At 35.3% G+C, this 27,839-nt stretch overlaps 1 protein-coding gene across 2 annotated transcripts in view; it reads left to right on the top strand.

Annotated features, from left to right (window-relative positions):
* The window catches only part of ORC5 (origin recognition complex subunit 5), a 64,158-nt gene that overhangs the window by 17,435 nt on the left and 18,884 nt on the right, over window positions 1-27,839 (top strand). For both annotated transcript variants that reach the window (XM_085040368.1, XM_085040374.1), the window contains exons 11-13: window positions 1,539-1,651; window positions 4,042-4,089; window positions 6,742-6,852. In XM_085040368.1, the coding sequence (XP_084896494.1) occupies window positions 1,539-1,651; window positions 4,042-4,089; window positions 6,742-6,852 (272 nt within the window). The remainder of the gene's footprint in view (window positions 1-1,538; window positions 1,652-4,041; window positions 4,090-6,741; window positions 6,853-27,839) is intronic.

Raw genomic sequence — 27,839 nt, 5'->3', positions numbered from 1 at the left:
GGTAATGTCAGCTGGTCATGGTCCTTTGCCCAGTTTGTAGTTTGGGAGGATTTTTTCATATTATTTATCATGACAAATAGTTCTTTTTTTAGAGAAATGCAATCATCAGACTGTTTCCTATAATTGGTTTATGATCAGTGAATTTTCAAAATTTTTGACATAGCAGTTTGATTCAAAGCGTTCTTATTAAAACTCCCTCCCAGATAATCATGAAATATGTTGCACCTGACAACGCCAAGAAGGGAGACTTCATGTAAAATGCATTTTCGTAGGTACATGTGGTAGGAAAAAACGCCATGTTGCTAAACAGCATTTGATACTAACATGCTTAAAAAGAAATTCTAACAAATGAAATTTTAATAAATAAGATTCTAACTCTAATAAAGGTGTGAATCATCAAATAGTTCAGTGTCTTATGCAATATTGTCTGACCAGAAAAATGGAGAAAAAACAGATGTTCTTGTATTAAACTACATTTTCTCTGTGTGAGAGTTTATTTGGTGTTGTGTTTTATAATTATCATGCAGTACAAGAGAATCTCTTAATCGTAAATGAAACCAAAGCTGCTGGTTTTTATGCTTACATGAGAGGAAATCATCACTAGCTGTCATCTAGGATGCTTCTCTCTATACTGTGGACCCTGAGTCATAACTTTTAAACACATTTAATTCCTTGATCTTCATTTGCTGGTATTTGTGGATTAAAGCATAAGGGTACAGGTGTGTCACAAAGCAAGAAACTTGAAGTAAAAAACTCTGAGCAAAGAGAGCATGAGAGACCTTAAATGATTTCTGTAGTTAGACAGCTGAACTAAGGTGGTTTCATGATCCTATTCTTATGCATAAGCTGTGTAAAAGAAGAGCAGGGGACTGTAAAGGTAAAAAATACAAAATAAAAGGGAGGAAAATATTCACTAGACTGTAGTTCTTATGGGTTTTAATGTGTGTGTTTAATCTTAAGTGTATAAGAAAGCAAAGTCAACTGGGTCAAGTTTAAAATTTTTAAAATATTTTCTGTAGGAAGTAGAATGGTGGCTGAAAATTGTTAGATGAACTATTTTTTGGAAGTGCAGCATTGCTGCTTTCTTCTCCATGCTAGCCTTGTTCCTGGACAAGCTGTTTATTGGTCTGGAACAGTCCAAAGGTTGAGTCTTGGAAAAAATTGCCATTGTATTTAAATATATCTCTTAATCTGCCTTGTTTGCCAGAAAAATTACCTTAAATGAAAGCAGCCTGGAATTATTTATACTTGTTTTTTCTGGAAGGTTTATGAATCTCTGGTGCATCAAGTACAGTTGCTGAGATGAGTCCAAAAAGGTTTCAAAATGTTTGTTTTGTTTAGCTTCGTGCCGTGCTCCTTGGCCCTTTCCTGAGTTTGTATCTGTGATAATGGGGCTGAGAAAGCAGCCATGCACATTTAGTTATGGCAGTAGAGCAGGAGACAAAGAAGAGAAAAAGAATGCAGGGAAGTCTACTTTGAAGTTTGTGGCTGTTCAGGCTGGGTTTTGGTAACTCTTGCACTATTTGTTTGCTTTACAGGACTTTCTGCGCATACCCATGTGGAACTTCCTTATTACTCCAAATTTCTTTTAATAGCTGCTTACCTTGCCTCCTACAATCCTGTTAGGACAGATAAGAGATTCTTTCTTAAGGTAACAAGATTAATTTCTTAATGCTGTTCACTAGATGCCTACATACTGAATTTCCTAGTTTAAAACTCTTCAGCTATTAATTTTGAGCTCTGTTTCTGTGTGTGTTTCATTTGATTTGATGAGAAGCTTTTCTGTAGATCACATACTGTGATTGGTAATGATCACTTAGTGATTATAAATGTCTAATAAACCCAACTTCCTCTTCATGTGAAATTATGCATAACACTGTTACAGCACAAGTATTGTGCTTTGCTTTTGTAAGTTGATACAACTTTGTTTTGAAAAGATTTTAGTGGAGTGGCTGCAGTTTCTGTAGTGCACTCTTGCACATGAGCCCTACTAAACTTTTGTACAATAAACATGAATTTGTAAAGTTTTTGAAGTAGGGACCATGAAGTTATTTCTATCAGTGCTATCAGGTATTTTTCCCAAGAACTAATGAAGCAGAAGTCACCATTTTTCATAGTGTTATATGGTATCAGTTAGCCCTTCATCAGGTCTAAAGTTGAACTTCAGAAATAGCTGCATCTTAAAGCCCAACCAAACCAACACTTTTGTGGGGGGTTCAAGCTGAGTATTTTTTATGAGTTATGTGAACAGTGAAAATAGAATATTATTTTCATCAGGTTTGTAATGAGATTCAGAATAGAGGACAGAAAAGTATCTTCTGGAGTGATTTAACTAAGTATTAGTAGAAGCAAAAAGGATGCAAACAAAAAGATGGTCATTGAGCTGCTCATCTACATTACTCTATAGTTGCTAGGCTGTAGTATACATGAAGTCAGTTTGGGGGAGCCTGGAATGCTAACAGCCTGACAGAGCAGGGAAGTGATCATTGGCACCACTGCTATTAGTTATATGAAAGTTCAAGAGCTTTGGAGTAGATTGAGAGAAAAATATGAAGCTGGTTTGGAAGGTAGTCTTTAAAACAAGAAAGAATAGCAATATGTAATATTTAATAGCAAGCAGCTTTAAAACATAATTGAAAACTAGCTCAGAATTTAATGGGTTTCTCATGGGTTCTGTGCTCGCACAGAAATAGGGTACCATATATACCATGTGGAGATCCCAGTGTAACCTTTAAAATGCATGAATGCAGTTTGTTGTGATCCATCCCAAGCATGCTGTGTAACCTCAGGTTTGATCACTTTCCCTTCTGAAAGGTCATGTTTATCACAGCAGTCATTTTTAAAAGGATATGATAAAAAGATTACTTTACTGTTAATTTGGTTAATACCAAAATAAACAAAATAAACTATTTTTTTTAATGATACAAATCATGTGAAGTGAACCTAAGCCCTGTGTAATATTAAGCTCTTCAGACGTCAGTAAAGAAAAGCCACATTTACTGAAATAATTTTGACATGGCTGAGTATGGAGGGCCACAAATACTGAGTACCAGATTTTAAGCATTATAATGAAAAAATAATTCCGTTATTTATTTATTTATTTATTTATTTTCCCTGATTCATTGAGCATGCTTATAAGGGATACTTATTAATAAGGTATATTTCTCAAGGCTGTAGAAAAACTTATCAGATGATATTTTGAGAAACAGCACTTAACTCTGTTTAAAGAATATTTCACCTCTCCACTAATTTTTCATCACTTACACCTCATCCTTTATATTGCTTTTGTGGTTTTTTTGTTTCTTTTTTTAACCTATTCATTTGTAATATTTTTTACTGTATTTCTGCCCTTGTCTTGCCCTCACATTTCCAGTTGAGATCCAAGGGCACTTGATTATTTTCTTTCTACAGTCTTTCCTTTCTTAAGACTGCTTTAAAGCTGCACCTTTTAACATTATGTTCCGCTCTTCAACATCCACCCCTACCCCTCCATCCTCCCCTTCTCTTTCCTTTTGTCATTTAGCTTAAGAGCCTTGAACTACCTTTGTATTGTATTGATTAAATTCCTGGTTGTCATTCTGCCAACTTGTGTACCATCCAAATCCTGAAATAGGGTCAATAAAAGGTGAAAATTCTGGTGGATTTTATTCATGGATACATTTTAAGAATTAAGGTAGTCATCATCTTTTTCATTAGATAATTGAAGATAGGAGGAGGATGGTGGCATGAAGTCATATTAAAAACATATTTTTGCTACCTCTTCTCATCAGTTCCTGAGTCAATTAAAAAAAAAAACTTATGCATGTCACAAAAAATATTAGCATGTTGTGTTTTGGCTTTGCACCGCTTGGGACAAGATGAAGCAAGAGGTAAGGCAAGTGTAATTTTAGGGGTTATGGTAAGAATGATTGGTAGTAACATCAAAGGCAAATATTGGAAATATTGTAAAGAAGTAGACCTTGAGTAACATATTGCCATTTGTAGTGTGTACATTCTTTGTTGACTGTTTTAATTATCTTTGTTCTTGTCTGTTGTTTGCAGCATCATGGAAAAATTAGAAAGACCAACTTCCTGAAGAAGCATGAGAAGGTATGTATTTTATCTTTCTAAGTTGAGCTTGGCAGCAAGTGTTTTCTTTCTATTGTACTTGTGGGTTTGTGTTTCATTTTGTGTCATTAATTACTGTAGAAACAGCAGAATTGCAGAAATAATAATTTTGATAAACTGACTTTTATCATTCTATGAATTGCTCTGTTGCTGATAAAAGCAGAATTTGCTGGGTTTCTTTGCATGGTTGTCCTGGAACGGTGCTTTTCCAGTTTAGTGACAAGTGAGAGATCTTCTTAGTGAAGCTATTTTTGCGGGAGTGAACTTTTTCAGATATCAGTCTGTCAGAAGATCAAATGTGTTGGTGTGTTTTTTATTGGACATGAGTTTGTCTTGTATATGTGCTTAACCTTCAGTCTAGGATTTGTTTTGTATCAGAATTTATAGGTTACAGCTGAACATACTTCATTTGTATAGCAACCAGAGAAGTTTGAAAATGTTTTCTGCGTTACAAAAAAAGGGAAAGGTATCGTTCTGTCTTCAAGTACATGCTAAAAAGATTGAAAAATCAGTCAGTTGTGGTTAAGGAGTTTCTCGTTTTTGTGCAGATAATTGAGTTTGAGTTAAGCTTTGTCTTTAAAGAGCACTTGGGGTTCTCATTCTTGTTTGTGAAATTTTGGAGTCTGAATACACAGCTTGTGACTGTGGGATATGGTGAAAGACTTAGGCCAGGTAAACAGTCATAACATGAGACTGGCACTGCAGATAAAAAGCAGAAACACACATAGTGGCTGGTGGGGAAAAATCTTTTTTGAACGATGAATATATTGCCTAGGTGGAAAGGTGATAGAGCACATACAGAGTTAATTTGATGGCTGTAAAACTTTTTGACCAGGTTTTCTGACTCTGGAAGATACCTTTTTTTTTGAGAGATGTTGAGTCCCTTGCATTTTTACAAATACTGTCCTGTGTAGCATTCTGCCTTATCTCCTTGCAGAAGATTTGTAAAATTCTAATTCTTTACCATGTTACGTTTGAAGGAATTTCTAAAACACTGTTATTCTTCCAAGAATTTATTCTCTTAGAATTAACTCTTCCGCTTTTTCTAAATGAAGCATTTCTTATAGGTAATTTGAAAGTTCCAAACAGTATTTTGTCTAAATAGAGAGCAAGACATTTCTGAAGTAACTGCGTATACTAAACAGAGTTTCAGCGATTACTCCATACTCCCTGCATTTGCTAGCTGCTTGGAGTACACTGATTTAGTTAGTCTGTTTGTTGACAGTAAGGAATATTCTTCAAAGAACTGGCATGTTCAGAAGCAGAAGGGCAGGTGATTGTACAGTTCATCACTTTGACCACATCTGCATTCTGAGTGAGGATGCCATGCTATAGTCTTGAGTATGTTTCCATGATTTTTCACACTGCTTGCTTTGTTAGCCAAGTGGTAGCTTTGGGGACACCTCCTGGATTTGAAAAGTTAAAACATTTATTGGAAATACCTTTTGGTGTACATATATATATAAAAAAATATATATGTATATATTTTGCTGAAGAAATGAGTGGTTGTTTTCTACTGATGACAAACGCCATAGAGGTGCTGGTGGTGTACTTGAGGTGTTCTTACCCAGAAGCACTTTGAAAGAAACTTTCCCTCGAAAATTCTCTTTAATCTTGGCTTCTCTGCTAGTAAGAATACATTAATGTACACTACAAGAAAGGCAACTGCATGTCAGAGCAGAGAGAATGAAATACAAGCTTAGAACAAGTATTCCCATTGTAAGAACTTTCGAAAGTGTGGGTCATAAATCTTTCTAGTCCTAACTATGCTCCTGAGTTGGAATGCTGCCCAGTTCAGCCTTACAAAGTGTACATCTCCTTTTTGTAGAATTGGTTATTTTGAAAATGCTTACCATTGAACAATCAGGACTTTGTATTCCTTTGAATTCAAGTGAATGCGATGTTACTACATTCAACAATCTGTAACGCCTGAAATGGCCATCAGTTTCAGCTGAGGTGTGATGTTTGGAGGTTGCAAAAGAGCTCTGTAGATGTGAGTTGAGTAAATATCCTGTGTTCCCATAGCACAGTTATCTGTAGCTGGCTAGTAGCTCATTATACAGTAGCTCTTACCAGCCAGGAAGCTGACCTTGGGCTCAGCCATCTGAACTCTTTATTTTAGCCTGTTTAGCCTTCAGCTAAACCTGTGGGAGACATACGCACTCTGAGTCTCACACCCAGCACTGTTAGTGTTGCCTCTGGAATACTCTGTCCAGTTTTATCCTCCTTCTTCAGAAGAATTCTTTAAGATCCCTACCAACATAAGCCATTCTGTGAATGCCACAAAACAGAGCCTTTCTTCTTTATTCCTTAGGTTGGGCAAGGTCATTAAATAAGACAAGTTAATTTCTGTCTAGTGACAGGAAATTAGCCATAAGATCCTTTGTTGTAGCTCAAAAATGTTCCTATTTATTATGCAGTTTGAGCACTTGCCATGTTAAATAAATGGTTTTGTCTGTGTCTTTTTCTTGATCAATAAGCATACATTCAGTGTTTTCCATATGTGTAAGTAGGCTGTATGAAAGGCTACTGTGAATCACAGTGCCTCCCCAGAGGCCAAAAAGATGTGAAAATAACATCTTGTGGTACTCCAGGGAAGACCTATTGGATTAAAAAGTGTTGTTTCTGTTGCAGACCAGCAATCACCTCCTTGGGCCAAAGCCATTTCCCCTGGACAGATTGTTAGCGATATTATATAGTATTGTGGACAACAGAGTTGCTCCAACTGCAAATATATTTTCCCAGGTGAGTGTGTACTTACTTTCTTTATTTCCTTTTTAGTGTCTGGAATTCACAAAGTTTTAAAGTTTTAAAATTTTTTGCCAGCCATCGTTCTAATTAAATGCAAGGAGAAAACAACCACAATAGGTAATTGAAATTGAAGTCTCAGAGTAATATTTATCTGTGTTACTAGCTGTGAATCCAGTACTTTACCTGTATAATGGTCTGAAATCTGCTAATAGGTAACATTTCCCTGGTCCTGGGCTGTGGTCTGTGCTATCAGTTCCTTGGTTTGTCACTGAAGTCTGTAAGCCTGTTTCCATTTCAGGTTAGCTGTATAAATATTCTCTGTCCAATGATGAAAATTAGTCACCTTGTAACACGTGTTACAAAACTGTAGTGGTGAAGAAGCAGAGGGAATAGGGTATTTACAGGGGAACAATGTTTGCTGTGGTACATGTACCTACTGTTTCTCATTTGGACAAAATTCAAGTCTTGCAGAGACGAGTGAGTATCCTGTTTCACTAGGTGGCAGCATAGCTATAGAACTGAGTGGAATTAGGTAAATCTAGTATTTTCTCTGGAGCTGTGGGTTTGTCAAGTGTATATTCACCAATTCTGTATGAGTAATGATGATTTTCTACTATCAATTTGATTCTTGGATATAATTTCCACCTCAGAAATTCTCAATTTCTTCCTGCTTTCTAGTTGTACTTTAATTTACTGAAATACTTTCCACCTTTCCTTGTTAGGTATCCAATTTAACCAAGTAATATTTCAATTTATTGTCTGCATTCATGTAAAGTTCTAGGAACATACATGTTTGTGTGTAGGATATTAGCTTTGTATTCTCTTATTTTTGGCTATCAAAAGCATTTTGGTATATACTAGATGTGAATGTATTATATAACTGTGTTCTGCAGTATATTTTCAAAATTAGTATAGCTGCATGTTTAACAGACATTCCAGATAAGAGAACAAATTTCATTATTCCAATGTATAGTTAAGTAGTACTGAAGACAGAATTTGGACATGATATAGTTCCACCTTAGATTGAATTACCGAATGAACAAGTTTCAAAGAAATGCTTCATTCTAATTTAGAGTTTGCACTAGATGGCAGTGTTATCAAACAATAGCTGTAATTCTTTATTTTCTGAATATGTGGAGATTAAGCTATAAAGGTATAAAAATAGTGTATTTAATCTTAACTGGATTAGGGCAAAGAACTTAAATACGTTCATAGAAAAAAAAAATTTTATAAATTATTTAAGATTATATTTAGTTATAAAGCAATTTTTACATTAAATTTTAATTAAAAATGTTTAAATGTCCACTGTAAAGTAATATAAAATGCAACAGAATTTAAAGTAGGTTTGGAAAGTCATTTAAGATAGGCATAACATATAATTGCTTTTTTCCTTGAATAGTTTAAAACAATTTGCATTTCACTGATTTTTGTCATTAGCTGTTCTGTAAATATGTTTTTCAGACAAATTAAATATTTAGGAGCTGGCTTATTCTTAGCAGTATTGATACATTTTATTGTTAGATAACACAGTCTTTAATTTTCTTGTTTGTGTGTATGGCACGGAAATCATTATAAAACTGTACAGAAGTTTAAAATTTTTTAAATCAAATATTTGGCTTCTTAACTGATTTCAAGATTAATTTTATGTGCTCTTTAATTTGTAAACTCAAAGGCTGCACATGAACCAAATGCATATTAATTCTCCCCATCTACTGTCGGAAAATAGCATTCCTTAGTTTTAAAGTTGATCAACAGTGGCAGTCAAGATTCAAGAAGGACTAGCAGCTGCTTTAAGATCTCTCAGTTGCTGATTCCATGATATTTCTTATTGCTTCTTGTTTTTCTGTATAATTTCTATTCACATGAAAATTTTGCTTATGAGCTTTTCAAAAGTGACTTTTATGCTAATGAGCAGCAAAATTTCATTTTTCCTCTTAATGGTAGGTTTTATTGAAAATGTTTCATTTTTCTAAATAGAATTTCAACTTTAAACTTGAATCTTAATCTTTTGCTTTTTAATATTACTACTCCTTAAAATGATCTCACTGTTTTTTTCAAGCAAAGAGTTACCGTGTTTATTTTACAAGTGTTATCTTTGCAACCAATATAAAACGAGACATTTTCTGCTGTAACTTCTTGCTGTAATTAGATTACAGGAGAAAGAATTGGGCCCATTCATTTTTGGTTTTCCTCACTAACTAGTGCAAGAGAGTAACATGGCAGGGGGGAAGCAAATTTCCAGTTCTGCAAATGAAGGTTTTTTCAATGACCCCCTTAAAAGCTGAAATTTCTATTGGGTTTGTGCTCTTTTTAATCAAATCTTTTTAATCTTCTTAATCAAACTTTTCACACATCCAGTGAGGATTTTTTGAGAGGAAATTTGAGAAGAAGTTAAAGTTTGGGGGTTTTAATTATAGCCTCTTGATCTTAGTACATGCATGAATTGTCTGTATGCATTTGAGAAGTTTTCAGTGTTCATTTTTCTCCAGAATACTCATTGTTTTTCTTAGTAGCTATAATTTGTCATAATACTATTTTTTTAAACAGATTTTGTATTACTGTAACAGGTCACTTAATTTGTTTTAATTCATTTTTAAACCAAGAGTTTGGCGGTTAGAGAACTGTTGATTTCTGCAGCCATTTGAGAGGATGAGATCTTAAAACGTTTTTCTTCAGATACAATTTTGTGTAATAATTTAACGTATTGAAGATGATATTGCCATCACCAGTGAGCAGTATGTTCTGTGCTTGGGACAGAACTTGCACAGTCTATGGTCTCTTTGGATATATGGCTGAGCATGTGGCTGAAGTGTTTTTAAAGGTAAAACATGGTGAAAAAGCTGAAAAGATGCAAATGCACTTTCACACAGTGCTGAAAACAGTGTGACTCTGGAGTGTGCAGTCTGCATCCTACAACAACGGAGAAGTCTTAGAGTTTCCTTACTTAGGTACAGCAGGAACAGCCAGGAGTATTATTTGTGTCCCCATATGGACACACTGTGTAGAATAGGAAATATTCATTGTGTCCAAGGGCAATTACAGCAGAATGGAGGGATACAAAGAAACTTTATAATGCCTCCTGAAAGCGCATTCTGCAAAGGTTCCGAGAGTCTATTCAGTTTTGGTTTGTATAAGAGTAGTATTTCATTTTAGGCTTTCCACAGAAAATAGAAAGAAAAAGAACATTATGCTCTTCATAAAAATGTGCCCTAGTATGGGACACAAATGAATTTATGCACAAAGCATTGGGCAGGAACTATCAGCACCAATTTAATTTAAATGAGGTCATTTTCCATTGAAGAGGACAAGGGTTGTTCATATCACAATCAGTAAGCAAGGAGATATTGTTGTTACGGTTTGCAAGTCAAAATTAACCAATGCTTTTTCCTCTACCAAAATTATTCAGTAATTGCTTCTTCAAGTCAGTTCAGTTCTCCTGACCATTTTTCATTTTCTAGACATTTTATCTTGCTTCTCCTCTTTTGTGAAATAGCTTTTCATAAAGAGGAGTGATTAGATCTACTTGTAGTTTTGAACTATGATGTTATCTAAGGTAACACGGAATGAAACCCTTTGTCTTGCATACTTCTGCATGTTTTATTCCTGATAATACGTCCCTGAATATTTGGTAAAACGTCTATGCACAGATGTTTGATAATTTCTCAGAGTATATAATAGCTGAAAATTACCAAATAGGTAACTCATCGGTAACTTCAGTTCTGTTAGCATTTTTAGTCTAATGCACTAGAGTTAAGTCATCCCAGGTTTGGTTTTAATGTTACCCCTTATATTTGGAGAATTTTTTTCAGCTAGTTGTATAGCTAGAATTTACTCCTGAAAACAGTGCATTTTCAATCAGAGATTTCTAGAAAGGCTATTTAGGAGTATTTGGAGATACATCAGGTATCTTACACGTCATAGTCTGTATTTCATTTAGTAGACATTTCTTATCTCTTTGGTAGTGGATCTAAGAAAAGCATTGGAATTTTCTTAAAGAGTACCACAAATTCATAAAGTTAATGTAGTTTTCAATGTGTAAGAAGTTGGGAGGAAAGTTAACAAACCTAAAATTTTTCAATCTGTCATAAAGATAAATAGCATTGCAAATTATTGTCCACAGAGTTAAGAACTTTTTATCTGAAGTTAGAATAAGTGCAGATATGCGATTGAATAGTGTGTTAAGTCCCAATATTATATGTGTCTATTAGAAATACACAAAACCACTGATGCACATAACATAGTTCCAGCTGGAGGGAGCCAGAGGAATACAATTTTCCGTAATTAAGGGAGGAAAAAAAGTGCCCTTTCTTGGAGTGTAAAAATCAGAAAGATTTATATTCTTTTTTCATGCTTTCTTGTCTGCTTTACATCAATAGGATAAGGAATATCTAATATTCTATATGTAAACTAGAACAGTATGAGGCAATGTACCTGCAATATTTATTTGTCCCTGTTGTGTTGGAAGCACGCTTTGACTTTCTTTCAGATGACAGTTTTATATTTAAACTGCCCTTTTTTCGTAAATTGACAACTATGGTAAAATTCTGATTGCAAGATTGGAAAGATGCCTGGTTATGTTATCTACTTACTTGATTTGTATTATGGTTTATATTATGTCATAGCTTTTCTTCACACCAGATATCCACATCCTGATTATAGTTCTAACTCTGTTACTGCATTATGTTAGATTCCGTTGATGTAACAATTTGATAAAGAGGAATTTGATTCTATGATTCTATAGTTCTGTGAGTCGATTCTATGAATACTGTCAACAGTTTTTTTTCAGATGGAAAACAATCTTAATTGTGTTTACAAGCTCAGATTGTGTCAATGTTTAAAAATATGAAGTTCTTCATTCCATATTTGAGAACTCTTGACAGAATAAGAATTACTCAGTTTTGCTGGGTCAGCTGTATTGTGTTCCAGCTTTTCTTGCCATTGCAGGGACTGCTCATAGGAACATTTTACATCTGGCTTTAGCACTATTATTTAACACTAATAGAATACTCTCCTTTCAAAAAGTGAGCAGGTAGATGAATTTCCACAGAAAAAGGTCTAAAATGTGGGTTGTCCTACACTGTTCCCTAAGAGCACTTATCATGAAGTGGAACAAAGATAAGTGGAGCCATTTTTATTTTACAGTATGTAAGAAATACAGAGCATGTTCTTATACTGGTTATGTGTCAGTAAGTAGAATTTTTTTTTTTAATTTTTAAAAAGTGAAATGCTAGAAAAATGAGAGTTCCTGCTGATTCTGTTAAACCACTTTTCTTTGCTTCCCTATTACTGTGAAATTCCCTAAGAGTTGTACTTGTTTTCCTTTCCTGGGATAAATGGATAGAATGAGTGCTAAAATTTTACGTGAAATTATTGAGAAGTTCATAGCAGACATTAGGTACATAAGTGTGGGGAGTGACTTTGGAAGAATATATTTCTATCCTGTTCTCAAATGAGTTTAGCATTTAGACTTTCATTACTAAAGATTATATTGCAGTGAGATTTCTTGTTTTCTGATTGATTGAATGTTTAAAAAATAAAGTTTTTTATCTCATACATAATATTGCAAACAGATTCAAGACAATTGTAGCGTATCATGCATCTGATTTCGGAGAGTGTCTTTGCTTTATACACCCATTAGGTGGTACGAAGATTCGGTAGATTTGAGTAGTTGTGTATGAAAATGTTGATATGTTTGAGTAATTATTTTATATGTTGTTGAAAGGTAGAATTTTTAAGTAGTGAATATTCAGAAGGGAGATGATTGTAAAAGTTATGTTTCTCTTGGGGTTGATTGTGTATGTAGATTTTCTTGAATTCTGTTCCTGGAATATAAGCAAATATATTCTCATGTATTTCCTTATTTTTATCACTTCTTGAGTTCTAAACTTAAATTGCAAGAGAGAATGTCATCAGCCTCTGCTTTTGTTTTATTGATTTAGCCTGAAAATGACTGTTTGCATTTCACTGTCCTCTTGCTTCAGAGGAAGGTACATAAAATTGCACAGCTTAATCCATTCTGACCACAGGAGTTGTCATATCCGGAACGATCCTGCTATAATTCCATGCCTGGGGAAGCATTTCCTTTTACAACAGAAGGGAACTGTATGGAAAAAGGCCTTAAAAGCTTAGTTTTGATTTATTTTTTTGTTTGGTTTTTTTGTTGTTGTTGTTGTTTATTTTGTTTTGGGGTGTTTTTTGCTTTTTTTCCCTTCATGAGAACTATTTAGAGTTATGGTATACCTCTCTGTCAGGTCAATCAGAAGATCTTTAGAGCTTCCCAATGACAGGAATGATCAAATGTAAGCCATAGACTCTGGGCTTATCTCATTCTCATTACTGGTCTAAATAAACTTCCCCTCCTCTTTCAGTGTATAGAGAAGATACATAAGACACACATATTGCCAGCACAGAATATCTGTTCGTCCTCTATAATGTCACGTGTCTTACACAGCATTCACATATAATCTGTATATCCCTGCATGTTTATTGTCCAAGTGGGTTTGTAGTACAGTCTTTTGATCCCATGACTTCATGGTTGCCCATACCTAAAAGATTATTTTTATATTGTCATAATATGTTTTTTAGCAGTTGGCAATTTGTAGCTGTGGGATTTTTCAGACAATTTTGTATTACTACTGCTGTATTTGATCCTAACTGGTTTTGATCCTGTATCCTTTTATAGGTATGTTATGCGTCCAACACAATTTTTTTTTCCTGGATCTGCCTATCCGTTAGAAAGTGCAGTACTCTATTGATCTCATTGTACTGAATTGTATTGATCTCAGTACTCTGTTGATTTTCAGTAGGTTTGGGAAGATGGTGATAAGAGCTAATAAATAACTCCTATTTTCTCATTTTCTGTTATTGGTTACTGGACTAATCTGGCAGAAATTCATGAGCTGAAATGGGAACTTAATGTGATGCACAGCATGGTGACATAGTTAGCACTTTAGCACCAACTATGGCAGCTTGAGAGAGCCTGCTGTTAAGCAAAAAGAAAGGAGAAAACATTACTTTTAACCAAATAGCTGACTATTTTTTTTTCCAACTCTGAGCATAGCTGTGAATAAAAATAAAAGTATTCTTACTTGAAGTAGTACTTTCTAATTAAAACTCTGAAGAGACTGGTATGCTTGATTCCTTCTAATTTTAATTGATACAGGAAAGATCTTTTAGAAAAACTAGTAGTTTTACCTGTGCTATGTTGTCTGACCTAATTTGATCTTATTTTCATTTTTGGAGGTATATTGATAATAAAGCTTTACAATTTCTTAGGAGGCTTTCTTAATCAAATTCTATTTTATTTGAGTTCTTTCTTTACAGTAATTTAGAGAACTTACCCTTTTCTGTGAAGAGCTTATAGTAATAGTTATCAACTTGGCGCTTAATCTATATCTTAAAAACAGTGCATTTAAGACGACAAATTGTTGTGAATTATTGAAAACTAGTTTTATGGAAGAAATTCTGGTTATGACACAGAAAAGACTATTGAGAGAGAAGGGGGAGTGAGGATTCAGATGAGATGAAGTTTATCAGGAAGATAAAGTGAATTCCTAAATATCTTATCTAGAACAGTTTACTAATTTCTAAACTTCCTTGCTTTTTGATCTTAGTTTTTTATTTGTGTAGCATGTCCCTAAGAAATTGCTGACCAGTAAGTAGCTATGTTTAAGGCTTTGTAAAATCGATTTACAATAAATTTGTACTTTCCAATATATACTCAAATACAAAATGTGATTGAAGTAGGTGTATATAAGTTTGCTATGGAGTGATGAAGAGTTTATGTACTCTGTGAATCTGTTCATAACTTCCACAAAGTATTCTTGTGGCCCTGTGAACATGATGTTATATATTCTCTTGTGCCTTCCACATGTCTTAGATTGCATGCTATATAACATAGGGAATGTGTTGTATCAACCAACAGTTTCTTTAAGTTCTGTTCTCTCAGCACGTTATTTGTAAACAGTATTTGAAGCTTCAAATCTTATCTATGAAAATGTGTTAGTGTATGAAAGAAGTAAATATGAATACATGAAAGACAAAACAGAGTTCTCTTACTTCCAAACTCTGTCCTTTCCATCCCTTTCTCTACACACTTATTTAGAAATTAGTCTCATGTACTTACTGGAAGGAACATTGTTTAATACTCCAGGAACAAATTTGCACTGTGTTTACATCAAGCAGTTGCAGCTGAAGCTTGTTAGTGATTGCCTCCCCAATTAAAAAAAATTCTTCACTGTGGTACATGAACTCCTATTGTTTGGAGATAAATAATCGGCTCATCCCCTCTTTAGGGAAGAACAAAGAAAATAATAGTACATCTGGTTCATGTGTTAAGACAGCAAAGATTAATTAAGCGAGTACTGCACAACCTCTCTTGATAACATATATCTAAAACCAGCCTGTATATTATAAGTTTTTTAATCACTTTGCTTTAACCGTTTAGTGTATGCAGAAAGTCTGCTCCAGAATCACCAGCTATTCATGGAAATAAGATAGGATACAATACTGAGATAAAGCAATTTAGAGCATTAGGATAGAATTCATTAGTTCTCTCTCAAATCTCTTGTTTTAAGATGATATGCCTAGAAGGATATGATTAAAGACTAAAAAGAATCTTTCAAGCCCCCCGGTGACATCTTTAACACTCCTTATAAATTTTATCTTTCTTAGAAATAATTTGGCTGTTTTCTCTCACCATTTGGAGTACGGCATATTTGGGACAAAGAACCATCTCTTTATTGAGCATTTGTGTAGCACCTGGTTAATTGAAATACAGTTTCAAAACTAGAGCTAACTCTTGTGGTTAAATAATTACATTGATCGCCCCGTTTCTTCGCATCCCTGGTGACTAGAACTAAGGTCTAATTCCAGCTGAAAGACTACTAAAGGCCAATTTTACCTGCTGTACATTTTGCTATCATTGTCTTTTAGCCTAAATAGCTTTACTAGCTCCTTGGTGTTCCCTTCAGTGAGTTGTAAGGACACAGATGTCCTGTCAAGATCTTCATTTGACAATCCCTCGCTTATTTAATGTCTTTTACTTCCCTGCACTTACAGTAATGAATGCAATTGCAACTTCATTGATAGCAAGAAAGATGGTTCAAAATCATTGGTTGAAGTGTTGGCTATAATGTTATATTCTTTTTGTTGATATGCTCCTTGGACTGGTTTTTATATGGTCCCTTGTCCTTCTGTCCCTGCCTAATGTGTTTTTATGTCTCCCTACCTACATTTTGTTCTTCTTAGGTATTTATACATTACCTGTCACTTCAATACAAATGATTTTGCTGTATCACATGTGAAATAAATCTGTGCCATTGTAACTGTACCAGGGACCTCTTCTATGTTCTAATGAGGTTGAAAAGTACTGAGACTGTGCACACGAACAATGTTAGAACATAAGGTAGCAAAATGGTACATTAAAGAATATGTTGGATCGCTTTGGTGACTGCTTGTGCTGTTTCTGCCCTGCCAGCTGCAGTCACTTCTAGCTACTGACTTTCTGCTTCACACCCCTCCTCCCCTAAAGACCCTCTGCTGCTGGCTGTGTTCATTTGATAGCAGATAGTGGGGCCTGCCACAGTATCTCAGACAAAAGAAGCAGCTGCATTACAGTTAATTTGAAAGAGAGGATTTCAAAATATGAAGCTTGTTCACAAAGGAATGCCTCTTGGTAGATGCGGAATAGTTAAGAATTTACATAATCTCTTCTCTGTCTATGGAAATGAAAACTGGAAAATATTTGGGGGGAGCAAAGTGGAAAATAGATAGTACGGTGTAAGTAAATCTCCTTTATGGAAAGTTTATATTTTTAGTAAATGTTGCAAATATTGTTCATTTAAAATATGAAGAATGACAAAACAAGCTGAAATAAATCCTACAGTAGCTTAGACTTGGAAAAGCTGCTATAATGATGATGATGATCATTATGACTGAAAATGGTGCCATAGATCTGAAGTTGGATAGGTGCTGCAAAAAGTTTCTGTCCTGAGCATTGTATGATTTAATTTTTCATGTGAGGTGGAGGGTGGATGATAGAAGAAATAACGTGATTATTTTAGGTGAGATTGGTTCTACCTATGTATGTGTCTGCACAGTAAAGGCACATCTGAAATAGTCACTGAGTGTGCTTTTCTAGTTAATGGAGAGAAACAGACATGCACCCTGATGTAGACATGAGCATCTAAATGTGCTCCATTAATGAAAAGTTTTAAAATCTGTACTAGGTTTCAGTGAACCATGTCCTGATGCCCTGACTCTTCCATCCTCTAGAAATGGAATCAAGACATCCTCAGATGCAAACATTTGCATTGTAGCTATGTGAAGTTATTCTGTCCTGAAGGACTAAGAAGTCCGTTCTCAGTAATTACTCTGAACTTCTTGTAAAACAAATGGAAAAGCCAGCATCAAATATCCCTGCTTGGATGTCATATTCCTTGTGAAAATGTTTGCAGACTGGGGGCGGTGATTGATTTGTGCACCTTTCCACTGGTTCCTCCTGCAGATTACGTTGGCCTGGTGTGGTGCGTTGTGTACGTGGGAGGAGCATGTCCAGCGTTGCATTTCATGGCTGGCAAGCTGGTGTTGGCCATCCCAACCAATTTTTGCTGGACTGCTTTTGACTTATTCCTAAGGATGGGGTGCTGAAACTCTGTCTGTTTCTGGTAGAAACCTTTTTTGCAGAATTCTGTGATGATAATCTCTCATTTTACCTCCTTGAAGGTGCATTCTGAACCCTACAGCTTTGAACTGTATTTCAGTTACAGCAGCTATAGAAGAGCTCAGTGTCTTGTGGAAAATGTTCTGAAAGTGATGTTTTTCAATGTGAGAATGCTGTCTATGTCAAGAAAGATAGGATCTTATACCTTTGTTTTTTGAAATATGAAATAAAAACAGGTTAGGTATAACTTCTGGAAGTGCAAGTAATAGAAGATTTACCAAAAAAAGAGAAAGATTGATCAGTTATTTAAATTTCAGGAAGTGTTTTAGAGGTAAAATTTAAAAATATTGCTGAGATTCAGTGTGGATTTTTGGGCACAGCTTAGCTGAAAGTAAAATTGAAATATTTGAAGACAGATCTAGTTCATATGAGCAGATGCTGATCTGTAGGTGTGTTTCACTAACGTGTGATGGTGCAACTTTAACTTCATTCAGATGAACATGCATTACCCTGCTGTTATCCATGAAGAGAAAGGTGTTTGAAAAAAGAAAAACATGACCAAGTGAAAATGCAAAACAAAACCAAACCTCAAAGAAACAGAAAAAAAATCTGTTTCAGAAATTATGTATTTCCAAACTTTTCAGATTGTTGTCTTGTTTTCTGATAAGCAGTTATTTATGAGTGTGATTATAAATTTATATATGTTGCCATTTCTATCAGGGCCTGATTCTAGGTCTCCATAGCAGTTCTCATGGAATATTGAGAGGTATCTTTCTGTGGGCATGTTTTTACATACTTTATTTTTTCTGCCTGCTCACCTTTCCTAAATGTTTCTTGAAATAGGATATAAATGAATTGTGGAGGTTTCGTCATCTTATTAGGGAGATACTAAAACATTCCACTATGAGAAATAGAATATACAGTCAGTACATCTGCATCTTCTGAAAAGTTCTGAATTCAGACTCTGGTTGGTAGTGAATTTAAAAAAAAATGGGAGAAGTGGTAACTGGGATATTTTTTGAAAGGCATAGCTAGAGAATATGAAGACCCAGGTTGGTCTAGTTTAATAATTGAAGAGTGCTGGATGTGTTGTTGACCATCTGTGACCTACATAAAATGAATAAGTGGGTGTTCCATGTTCTAGATATCTGGGCAAGAAATATGAAAGAGAATGTCAAAAGAGGAAGTAATGAATCATACACATAAAAAACCCCTGGTGTAGCAGATACAGACAGTAAACAGATTGACTTAAGAGATTACCACACAGACATGAGAAGAAAACTGAAGATTGTTGTTATAAAATGATCTTTTCCAGCCTTTTTTATTTATTACTAGCATATGGCCTAGGAAGACTTTTTGCAACAGATATTTTCTAGTGTGGAATGGCCTCTAATGGATGTATGACACTGATGGTGTAGAGAAAAGCTTTTTAATAATTTGTGTGACTGTAGTGCTTGTGAAAGATGCTAGACTGACAGTCTAGAAGACTGGGAGTCTGAAGTGATCTGTTCTGATTCACTGAACAGGTATAGCAGAGGCATCAACGGCACAAAATCTCTGTATTGCTTTTTAATTATATCCTGAAAAATCTACCTTTTGTTTTGAGCTGACTGACTCCTAGTTAATAGTGACAGAGAGTTGCCGTTCACCCTAGTACTTAGCTCTTACAAATGAGCTTTTGACATAGAGAAGCTTTCTGTTTAAATTAACTTTGTCTTAAAATGTGGTGGGCTTCCAGGAGAAGTAGTGAAGGGGGAAGGACAGCTAACTGGGAACATGTGATGGCTGGAGCTGTTGGGAGGCTGGTCTGCTGGTCAACATGTCCTTGGCCTACCTTTTTCCTTCCCTCCTAGACAAATCATTGAGACCTCGCTGGTCTTAACCTTGTAGCAGGCATTTTGTGGGACTAGCCTGTGGAATGCTATTTGACCAGTTGATTTAACATGTTTTCTGTGCAGTTGTAACCAGAACCAGACCATCTTGATGACTGGGAGAAATGAAAAGGTACAGGTGGAGATTTGGAGAAAGAAACCTACTTTTATTTGTGATTACATTAACACTCAAATCAATATCTTCCTCTCATATCCCATATCAAAAATAGCCCAAATTTTAATTCTACTCAGCATCTGGAATTCCATGGAGTGAGCCAGACTCCAGTCCAATTTGCTGTCTCCATCTGGCTCAGGTGAAGCTTTTGTAACTTTACATTGTGCTTGGGCACAGGGGATAACTCAGTGTGTTGGAGTGATGAGGAAGAAACAGGATAGGGAGTCATCAGTATGATAGGAGATTAAAAGTAATGCTTTAAAGTCCTCATTTAATTTTCTTGTGAGTGAAAGTATCTATGGAGATACTAAAACAGGCAAATGCAAAGAAAAAAGGGTAATTATCTGTACTCCAAAAACTAAAGGTATTTCAGACTGCTTGCATATAATAGATGGCACCCAAAACCTGGGAAGAAACCCAAACATAAAAAAGAGTAATGTAAACAATTTATTAGGCACTTACACCGTATTTTTAATGAGCAGAAATGCTGGTCTCTAGTGCAGGTAATTTTATTTGTTTCTGTGATGGTTTGACATGAACAGAGAAGAGATTTGAGTCTGATGTTTTATTAAAACAAACAGAAGAAAAAAAAACACCCACAAAAATCTACGCACATCAGTAAAAAGTCAGGATGAAATGATAAATTCAAGCTGGCATGTATAAGTGGATATGACCTGAAATAAAGCTCTTCAGAAAAAGGAAAATAATTGCAAAGCAGTAACACTTAAAAAAAGATGTAGGCATGAAGACTGGCAAAAATTAAAGGCTAGAAGGGAATGACTTGTGAAGAAAGATTAAAGGAAATGAACACATGTAATTATTACTTATAGCTATCTGTGTGCTTGGTGATGTTGAGATGAAGAGAGATGATCCCTACGCTAATTTGGCTAAATAACTACCAGGGGATGATGAAAATGTCTGAATGTATTTATAGGCTTCAAGTGCCAAGAAAGGATCATTTAGAAGAGTTCAGAAAAGGTCTAAGTAGGTGTAATGAAATAAGATGAGGGGAGTCTTAGCTTTGAGTACTATAAAAAAACCCTTCTTTTGGAGATGCAAAAGTCTGTGATAGTCTCTCCACTTAAGTTTTAGTGCAATGCCCCACTGCTTGAGGTATTGCAAATGACAGTAGACAATGCATTCAAATATTAACTTGAAGGAAGGAAAAAGAATTTTGCGTTGGAGGGAAGAGAGTGGAGATGACTTAATAGATATTTTCCATCTTTAATTTCTATGGTCTCACATGGTATAAATTAACAAAGTAAAACTCATGGTACACTAGTGAAACATAATTTATGTAAATTTGCTTTAGAATAGGCATTAACCTTGATCCTTACTTCAATTCTGCATTAAGCTTTGCCTTTGATACAGTAATCTTAATTAAAACTGAATATTTCATGATTTAACTCCCTCTGCCTCATGAGCAGAACAATACTCTTATCTGTGTTACCTATAAAAGTGCAATCCATATAGAGTATCTATGGCATCAGATGATAAGTTTGCTTAAGGTCATTTTCATATGAATAAAAGTACTGACAAAGAGCAGTTTAATTTGTTTAAAAGTTAACTCTTATTTTACAACCAAGTGTTAAAAGCTAGTTAAATATTTTTAAATGGATGTTTAATTAGGAAATGTTGACCTAATAAATACCATATTCTTTTGGAAAAAAAACAACAGCCTGCATGAAAGAGGAAAAAAAGTATTGGCAGATGTGATGTGTGTCAAGTGTGTCATCCTGTAACTGTCAATCACTGTCATCTTCATAATACTTTTAACTGGATTAGGTTAGGTAGTAAGAGAAAAGCTGTTCGTTTTGATGTTAAATCTTAATATGTTCTAAAAGGAGCAGGCAGGAATTTGAAATGGGCATAAAACTTTGCCTATGTATTTTTAATTTTTGGAGGGTTTTTTGTTGGTGATGTTGGGTTTCTTGCTGTTGTTTGTTTTGTCATGATGTAAGAACAAATGAAGGCTGTTCTGCAGAAATACTGCAACTTGCACTACACTCCAGACACACAACCATGTGCCACACATGCAAGTCACATCCTTAATATAGGGGTGCTTTTTAGTTGCAGTCACTGACACAGTATAGGCATGTTCAGGTTGCTCACTGCTTATAAATGTGACATTTTCCAGCTTGAAAAGATGTGCAGGTATTGTCTTAGTTATTTTGTAATAATCTATAGTAAAAGTTCAAGGAAAGAGGATGTAATATCAACAGACAACACTTAATAAATAATATATATAAAAATACATAACTTAGTCTTGAAATGTACAAGGCAAGCAAACCTTTGAATATCCATCTGTATTAAAAAAGGCAGTCTTTTTCTGAAATTCTTTAATTCTTTGTTGAATTTATGGTGTCAGACTAAATACTTTGGATAAAAAAGCAGCTGTGATAAATCTTGATACCTGGATTGCTACTTTGCTGACTAGCTGACTTCAGTGATGATTTCACGTGTATAGCTGGAATCTTTGACTATGTCAGATCTGTAATGGACCCAGTATAAGTCACCAATATTTTTCTTCCAAATGTAAGTCTAACCTCTTGGTTAAATAATATTTGCCAGTCACTTTCATCAGCATTTGAGATTTTTTTTCTTCATTGTTCCAGCTTTTTCTTTGTTGAATCTAAATACCAAGTTGCAGCTGTGGTACATTGGACATCCATAAACATTACATATATACTGATATCTTTACTTCCCATTCAGAGCGCAAGAAACATAGCAGTGTGTATTTATTGTGAATACTTGTCATATAAATGAAATAGTAGTGTATTTTTTGGGCACAGCTGCCTTCTCATCAGTTCATTACCTTACTGGATGCAACACTGACAGAGAGCCCAGGGAACAAATTTGTAAAGTTGAATACATTTATTTTTTGGAGGGAAAAAATAGAAAGTGAATAGTTGTTAATATCATATTACATTTCTAGTCCTCCCATTAGATCTTTATCGGAGAGTGTGACACCTGATGTCACTGAAGAAAATGAAACTGCTCTGTTTTGTAGTAGTACTATTTCCCTGCTTTTTGCCTGTGTCATCTGTGGAATTCTCAAGTGCAGCATTTAAAAGCTACAAAGAACGTGGGCATTATGGGTGCTGTGTGGGTCCCTAGCACCAGAGGATGGCATGTGGCTGGTTCCAAGGAGCTCAAAGGGTTAAACGCAGTTAAGCTTTCCCCCAGCTTTCTGGGAACCTGGCAGTGGCTTTCTTTCAGTTGGTTTGTAATGGGAGGAACAATACCTGAATTCAGCTTTGGGTTGTGTTGGAGAGGGGGAACGATTCAGGTTATAGTGTCAGAGGCAGCAGTTGCACTCAGGCAGTACCAGCAAGTGCTTCACCCTCTGGCTGAAGAAGTGGAATGTTAACAAGGCAAGTCTCAGATAAGACCATATGTATGTAGGGTTTTTGTTGTTATTTAATCCATTTCTCTCTGCTTGTGGTTTTCTTTTTAGCTAAATTAATCATGCTGTTTTGAATAGGCTGCATTCTGCCACTGGGAACTGTAACTCAGGCTCTGGCTGGTGATGAGCCAGCCTAAAAGCAGAGGCATACAGTTTTTTGTGGCTTGCACTCAGGCAGGAGTTTGAGAGTCTTGCCACTTGAAGAAAATAAGCATTTAGAAACTAAAAGTTGAGCTTTGAGCCTAGATAATGATGATGAAAAATAACCTCTGAAAATCTTTACAGTAAGGTATCATTTTGTTAGTCAACTGTATGGAAATTATGTTTCTGAAATAATGGCTGACAGTTTATTTGTGAAGGAGGTGATCCTGAATACATTTATAGCTACTGACTGTATTTCATCCTCAATTTCTTCAATGTGCTACTGTTATTCAAGACCACCAAGACGGTTTGGTTAGAGGAGGCTGCATGGGAATCTCGTGATTGTTTCAATTTTCTAGATTTTCTGATTTTTTTTAAAGAAGGATTTGGGTTATATCTCAAAAAACAAGACAAACACAAAACAGGAATCCCACCAGAAAAACAACTTCTCATAAAGGATAAACACGTTGGTGTTTGGTTGCTGAGTTACACATTTGGCCACATCCAAACATGGTTTTGTCTGGAGCAGTGAAGTGCAGCACGAGTGGTTGAGGGGAGCTCTGTTAAGGCTGCCCCACCAAAGAACTCAAAATGTTTAAATTCAGTGATCTTTATGACCTAATAAAGACCCAGACACAGGGTGTGGAGCATCTTAGGCTGAGAAGTGGGGAAGCAGAAAGTGTGTAGAGGGTAAGAGGATATAATGAGCAACAGGAAGGCGTTGCTGCTCTAGTCCAAGGCAGTAGGTACAAACTGAAACACAGGAGGAATGTCAGGAAATGCTTTCTTATGGTGAGGGTGACCTGAGTGCTGGCACAGGTTGCCCAGGAATGGTGGTGAAATCACTGTCCTTAGAGATACTCAAAAGCTGTCTGGTTGTGGTTCTGGTCGAGATGATCCTGCTTGATCAGGAGGTTGGACCAGATGACCTTCAGAGATCCCTGCCACCTCAGCCATTCTGTGATTCTGAGTTGTGAGGGAGCTGGAAAAGCTGAGGTTGTAAGGGACATGAGCAGAGGGTACTTGAGATTTTTGCATTGGGAAAGGCTTATGGAATAGAAGTCTTTCTCACAAAAAAAATAATAAATCATATTTCATATTTTGGTCTATTTAAACATTAAAGATTTTATCACATGTTTAAGCTAAATGTTTTTAAAATACTGAACTTTTGTACACCAGAATTCACAGTTTTTTAATAAAGCAAGATTCAAGGAAGGCTCTGAGGAGAGCTTCTGGCCAGAGAGGCTGCTATGTCAGATACTGTCCCAATTGACTATGTATATTTTTTTGTAGTATGCTGTTGCTTTTATGAATTTGTTTCAAGTCCAGTTATAAGGCTTTCGGAACACACCATTACAGAAAAACATTGTTTTAGCAACATTTAGCAGAAGCATTTAGCAATGTTTTTGCTTCTAATGGCTTTAGTTTTTCATGAAGTAGTAACTTTATCATGCACTTCTGGCAAAAAAATGTGATTTGAGAATACAGTGCAGCAATGGGCATTATTAATTTGAAATACAATGAGCTTTAAATAAAACTTTTCAACTAGCATGTGGGCTAAGTCTTCTTGTGAGCAGCTAGCTAACCCATTCATATACAGGAAGAATAAACAGCAGGATGATGGCTTTTATTGGTTGAATTTGTCCTAATGGTTTAGTGGCTTGTTAAATACTTGATATGTCCAGCTAATTCCCAAAAGGTCACTTATTTTTTCTTCTTTAACAAAAACAAACAAAAAATGTCTCCACTGTCTCTGTATGATTTATACATGAACTGGAAAAAATGGTTTTCATACAAAAAGTACTGGCAAATGCAAAACCTAAATATTTGTAAAAGGAGACATTGTTTATAATAACTTCTGCAGTTGCAAGGCTCTTGGGATCTAACTGATCAGCTGCTGTATGGGAAATGTACATCTCTAGTGGCATAGTGGTATTTGGTTTATGAACTGAAATTTTGGTACTGATTTTTGAGGGCTTTAGGGGAAGGGAGATGACACCTAAGAGAAGCCTCTTTTTTGTATGGAATGGTAAGCTTTTCCAGTTCAACTACTGGAATTATACTTTTATTTTCTATAAGAGCTTCATAGGGAGCTATTAAATACACTCAGTCGTATAAGTGTGTGTGTATTTATGAAGGACATACCATTACAGCCTGTGTTTCAGAATGAATTCTCTACCAAGACAAGTTATATTTGGATGATTTGAATAGTTCCATTTCATAGAGAAGACAATGTAGTGATTAAAGAAAAATGGATTTTTTCCATTTTTCCACAGCGTGGATTTTGTGTGTGTGCTAACGTGTATACACATAAATTGGTTTTAGTACCTGAAGTTATCCTCTAAGAGAGACCCAAAATTAGCTGCATTCTTAGTTGCTGAGGTTGATTGAGTGTAATTTTGTTTCTACTCTTAAACTCTTTAAGTTGTTTAGGACTGTAAATAAAAAAAAAAAAAAGTGAGGAAGGTTGTGACAAGACAGTCTTTCTAAACAGTACTTCCAAGTCACTTCTTTAAAGTGATCTTTTAAAAACATGAATTTTATGCATCCCAAACGCATCCTCCAACTGTGAACATTAGATTAATTTCACTCTTTAACATTTCATATGAGAAGCAGATGCACTGCAAATGAAGTAAAAAGATCAAAACTGGAGGTAAAATAAGAATAATTTATCCAACTAATATGTACATGTGATTAGTTTTATCTCATAGGCTGCAGGATAATACTGTTATTTTTTGTAAAATAAGAGTTTTGTGGAAATCCTTGCCTGCTTTGCTAAGAATGTGATTTTCTTGACAGAATCAGAAAAATGTTTGTTGATATCTGTAAGTATCTACATGCTATTTTATTTCTCTCCAAGAAAACTGAGTTTTGTATAATACATATTCACTCCTTGAAAAACCTCCCCCACTGCTTCTAAAATGTTAAAGCTGAGCACAGGGATTTAGCCATACAAGTTCTATTGAGATTAATTGGATTTGTATGGCTAAATCCATGCAGTTCTTCTGAAAATATTGCTGTCAGGCAGTTTATAGTTATATAAAATATAACTATATGTTCAGAAATACAATATCACAAGAAATATTTGGACAGATCAGTAAAATCAGATTTATGTTTGGAGATGAATAACTTCTGGTTTTCTATAAACTAAGGGTTCCTGTTTAAGTATACTGAGTGAATACTAAGCATGTGCTGTGCTTGCCTTAGGGCTTCATTTTTTTTAAATGCGTGAAGCATTTACATAGGAGTCTTCTGTACTTCACTCAGGAGGGGGAAGAGCATTTCTGATTCATTAATCCCTTTTTCTTTTTCTGAGTAACTGGGTCCTTCACATCATGCACTCAAGAGGTGTAAAATATACAAAGAAGTGGGAGGGACAGGCAAAATGATGCCTGGCTTGCTGTAAGGTATAAATTCAAAATCTATTTCTCTTTGGGAAAAGAAAAATAGCGAGGGGAAAAAAGGGCACCACTGAATTTACTGCATGTGCTTGCATGATATGCAGGTTTGGGATAATTATTTTCTCTCTTGTTCAATAAAGTGAGTTGTTACCATGGTAACATTTATATTGCACAATTTCTCTTATAAAATAAATGAGAACAGTTTTAGAGTCAGAAAAGTCTTTGTATGGAACCTTTTCTTTTTTCTTTTCTGTATTTTTAAGTGCAGAACTGTGTCTTAAAATTTTCTTGTGATGACAAAGTTTTGGTGCACTTTCCAGATAAAATTAGTCAGCTTTTAACAGTACGTAGTGTTTCTGCAGGGCAAGATGTGCAAGATCTGGTTGTAAAATTGAACACAACCATCAAGTGGCTGTGCAGACTGCCTGGCAGCTCAGAGGAATGGTCTGTATGTCCAGACCCAATAACCAGCTCCTGGCAGTAACACCTTGCCTGTGTTACTGTGTCACCTTGGGCAGGATGTGTTGAGAACTTGTTAAAAGGCGTGTCTGAGTCTTCAGTGGCAGAGGGGCAGGCACCCAGGGTGAGTGTTTACCAGCAGAGCATATCCCACACCATATTTCAGTCTCTGCTGCTTGAGCTTCTCTTGCTGAGGAATAGTGGACGTTTTAAAATATCCTTGAGCAATACTTCTGTTTCTGCTTGCTGCAGAGATTCCAGAAGATAACCATGGGAGCTACTTGCCCATTATATAAAGCTTGTGTGAAAGGCTTCCAAGAGGTGGGAAAATGTTCAGATATAGCAGTTGATTGGAATGACAAGTAGCTTTTCATCAGACCCTAGTAGTGTCTTTGCCAATCATAACTGCTTCTCTTTGTTCAGTTTTGTTTTTCTCCTATATTTTCTCACTACAGTAGGCATTTTAGTATGAAGTGACTTTTTAATCTGTTGAGATCAAAAGACTTCGTTGATTGCTTGATTCAGTCTTGTAATTTCACACCTTTCTATTGATCTCTTGTATGGATTTTTTTAGTTTGGTGATTAGTATAGTACTTTTGGGGGACTAAGCCATTTTAAAGGGCTTTAATTTTAATATCCAAAACCTGCAGATTTATAATTACTGAATAATACTGAAAAGTCTTGACACAATGGCTATTCAAAAGAATAGAGTGACTATCACAACTATCAACTGCAAAAGTAAATAAGTTCATTAGTCATGAGAAATTCTTTCTTGACTACACTGTATTCCACTGAAACTAAAATAGGATACCTTGTGGAGGTTCTTTTATGCTTTTAGAATCATAGAATCATTAAGGTTGGAAAA

This window comes from Lichenostomus cassidix, chromosome 1Aa (genome assembly GCF_008360975.1).
Source record: "Lichenostomus cassidix isolate B80296 chromosome 1Aa, HeHo_3.0, whole genome shotgun sequence".
Classification (NCBI taxonomy): domain Eukaryota; kingdom Metazoa; phylum Chordata; class Aves; order Passeriformes; family Meliphagidae; genus Lichenostomus; species Lichenostomus cassidix.
This window is presented reverse-complemented; position numbering and strand designations above follow the sequence as displayed.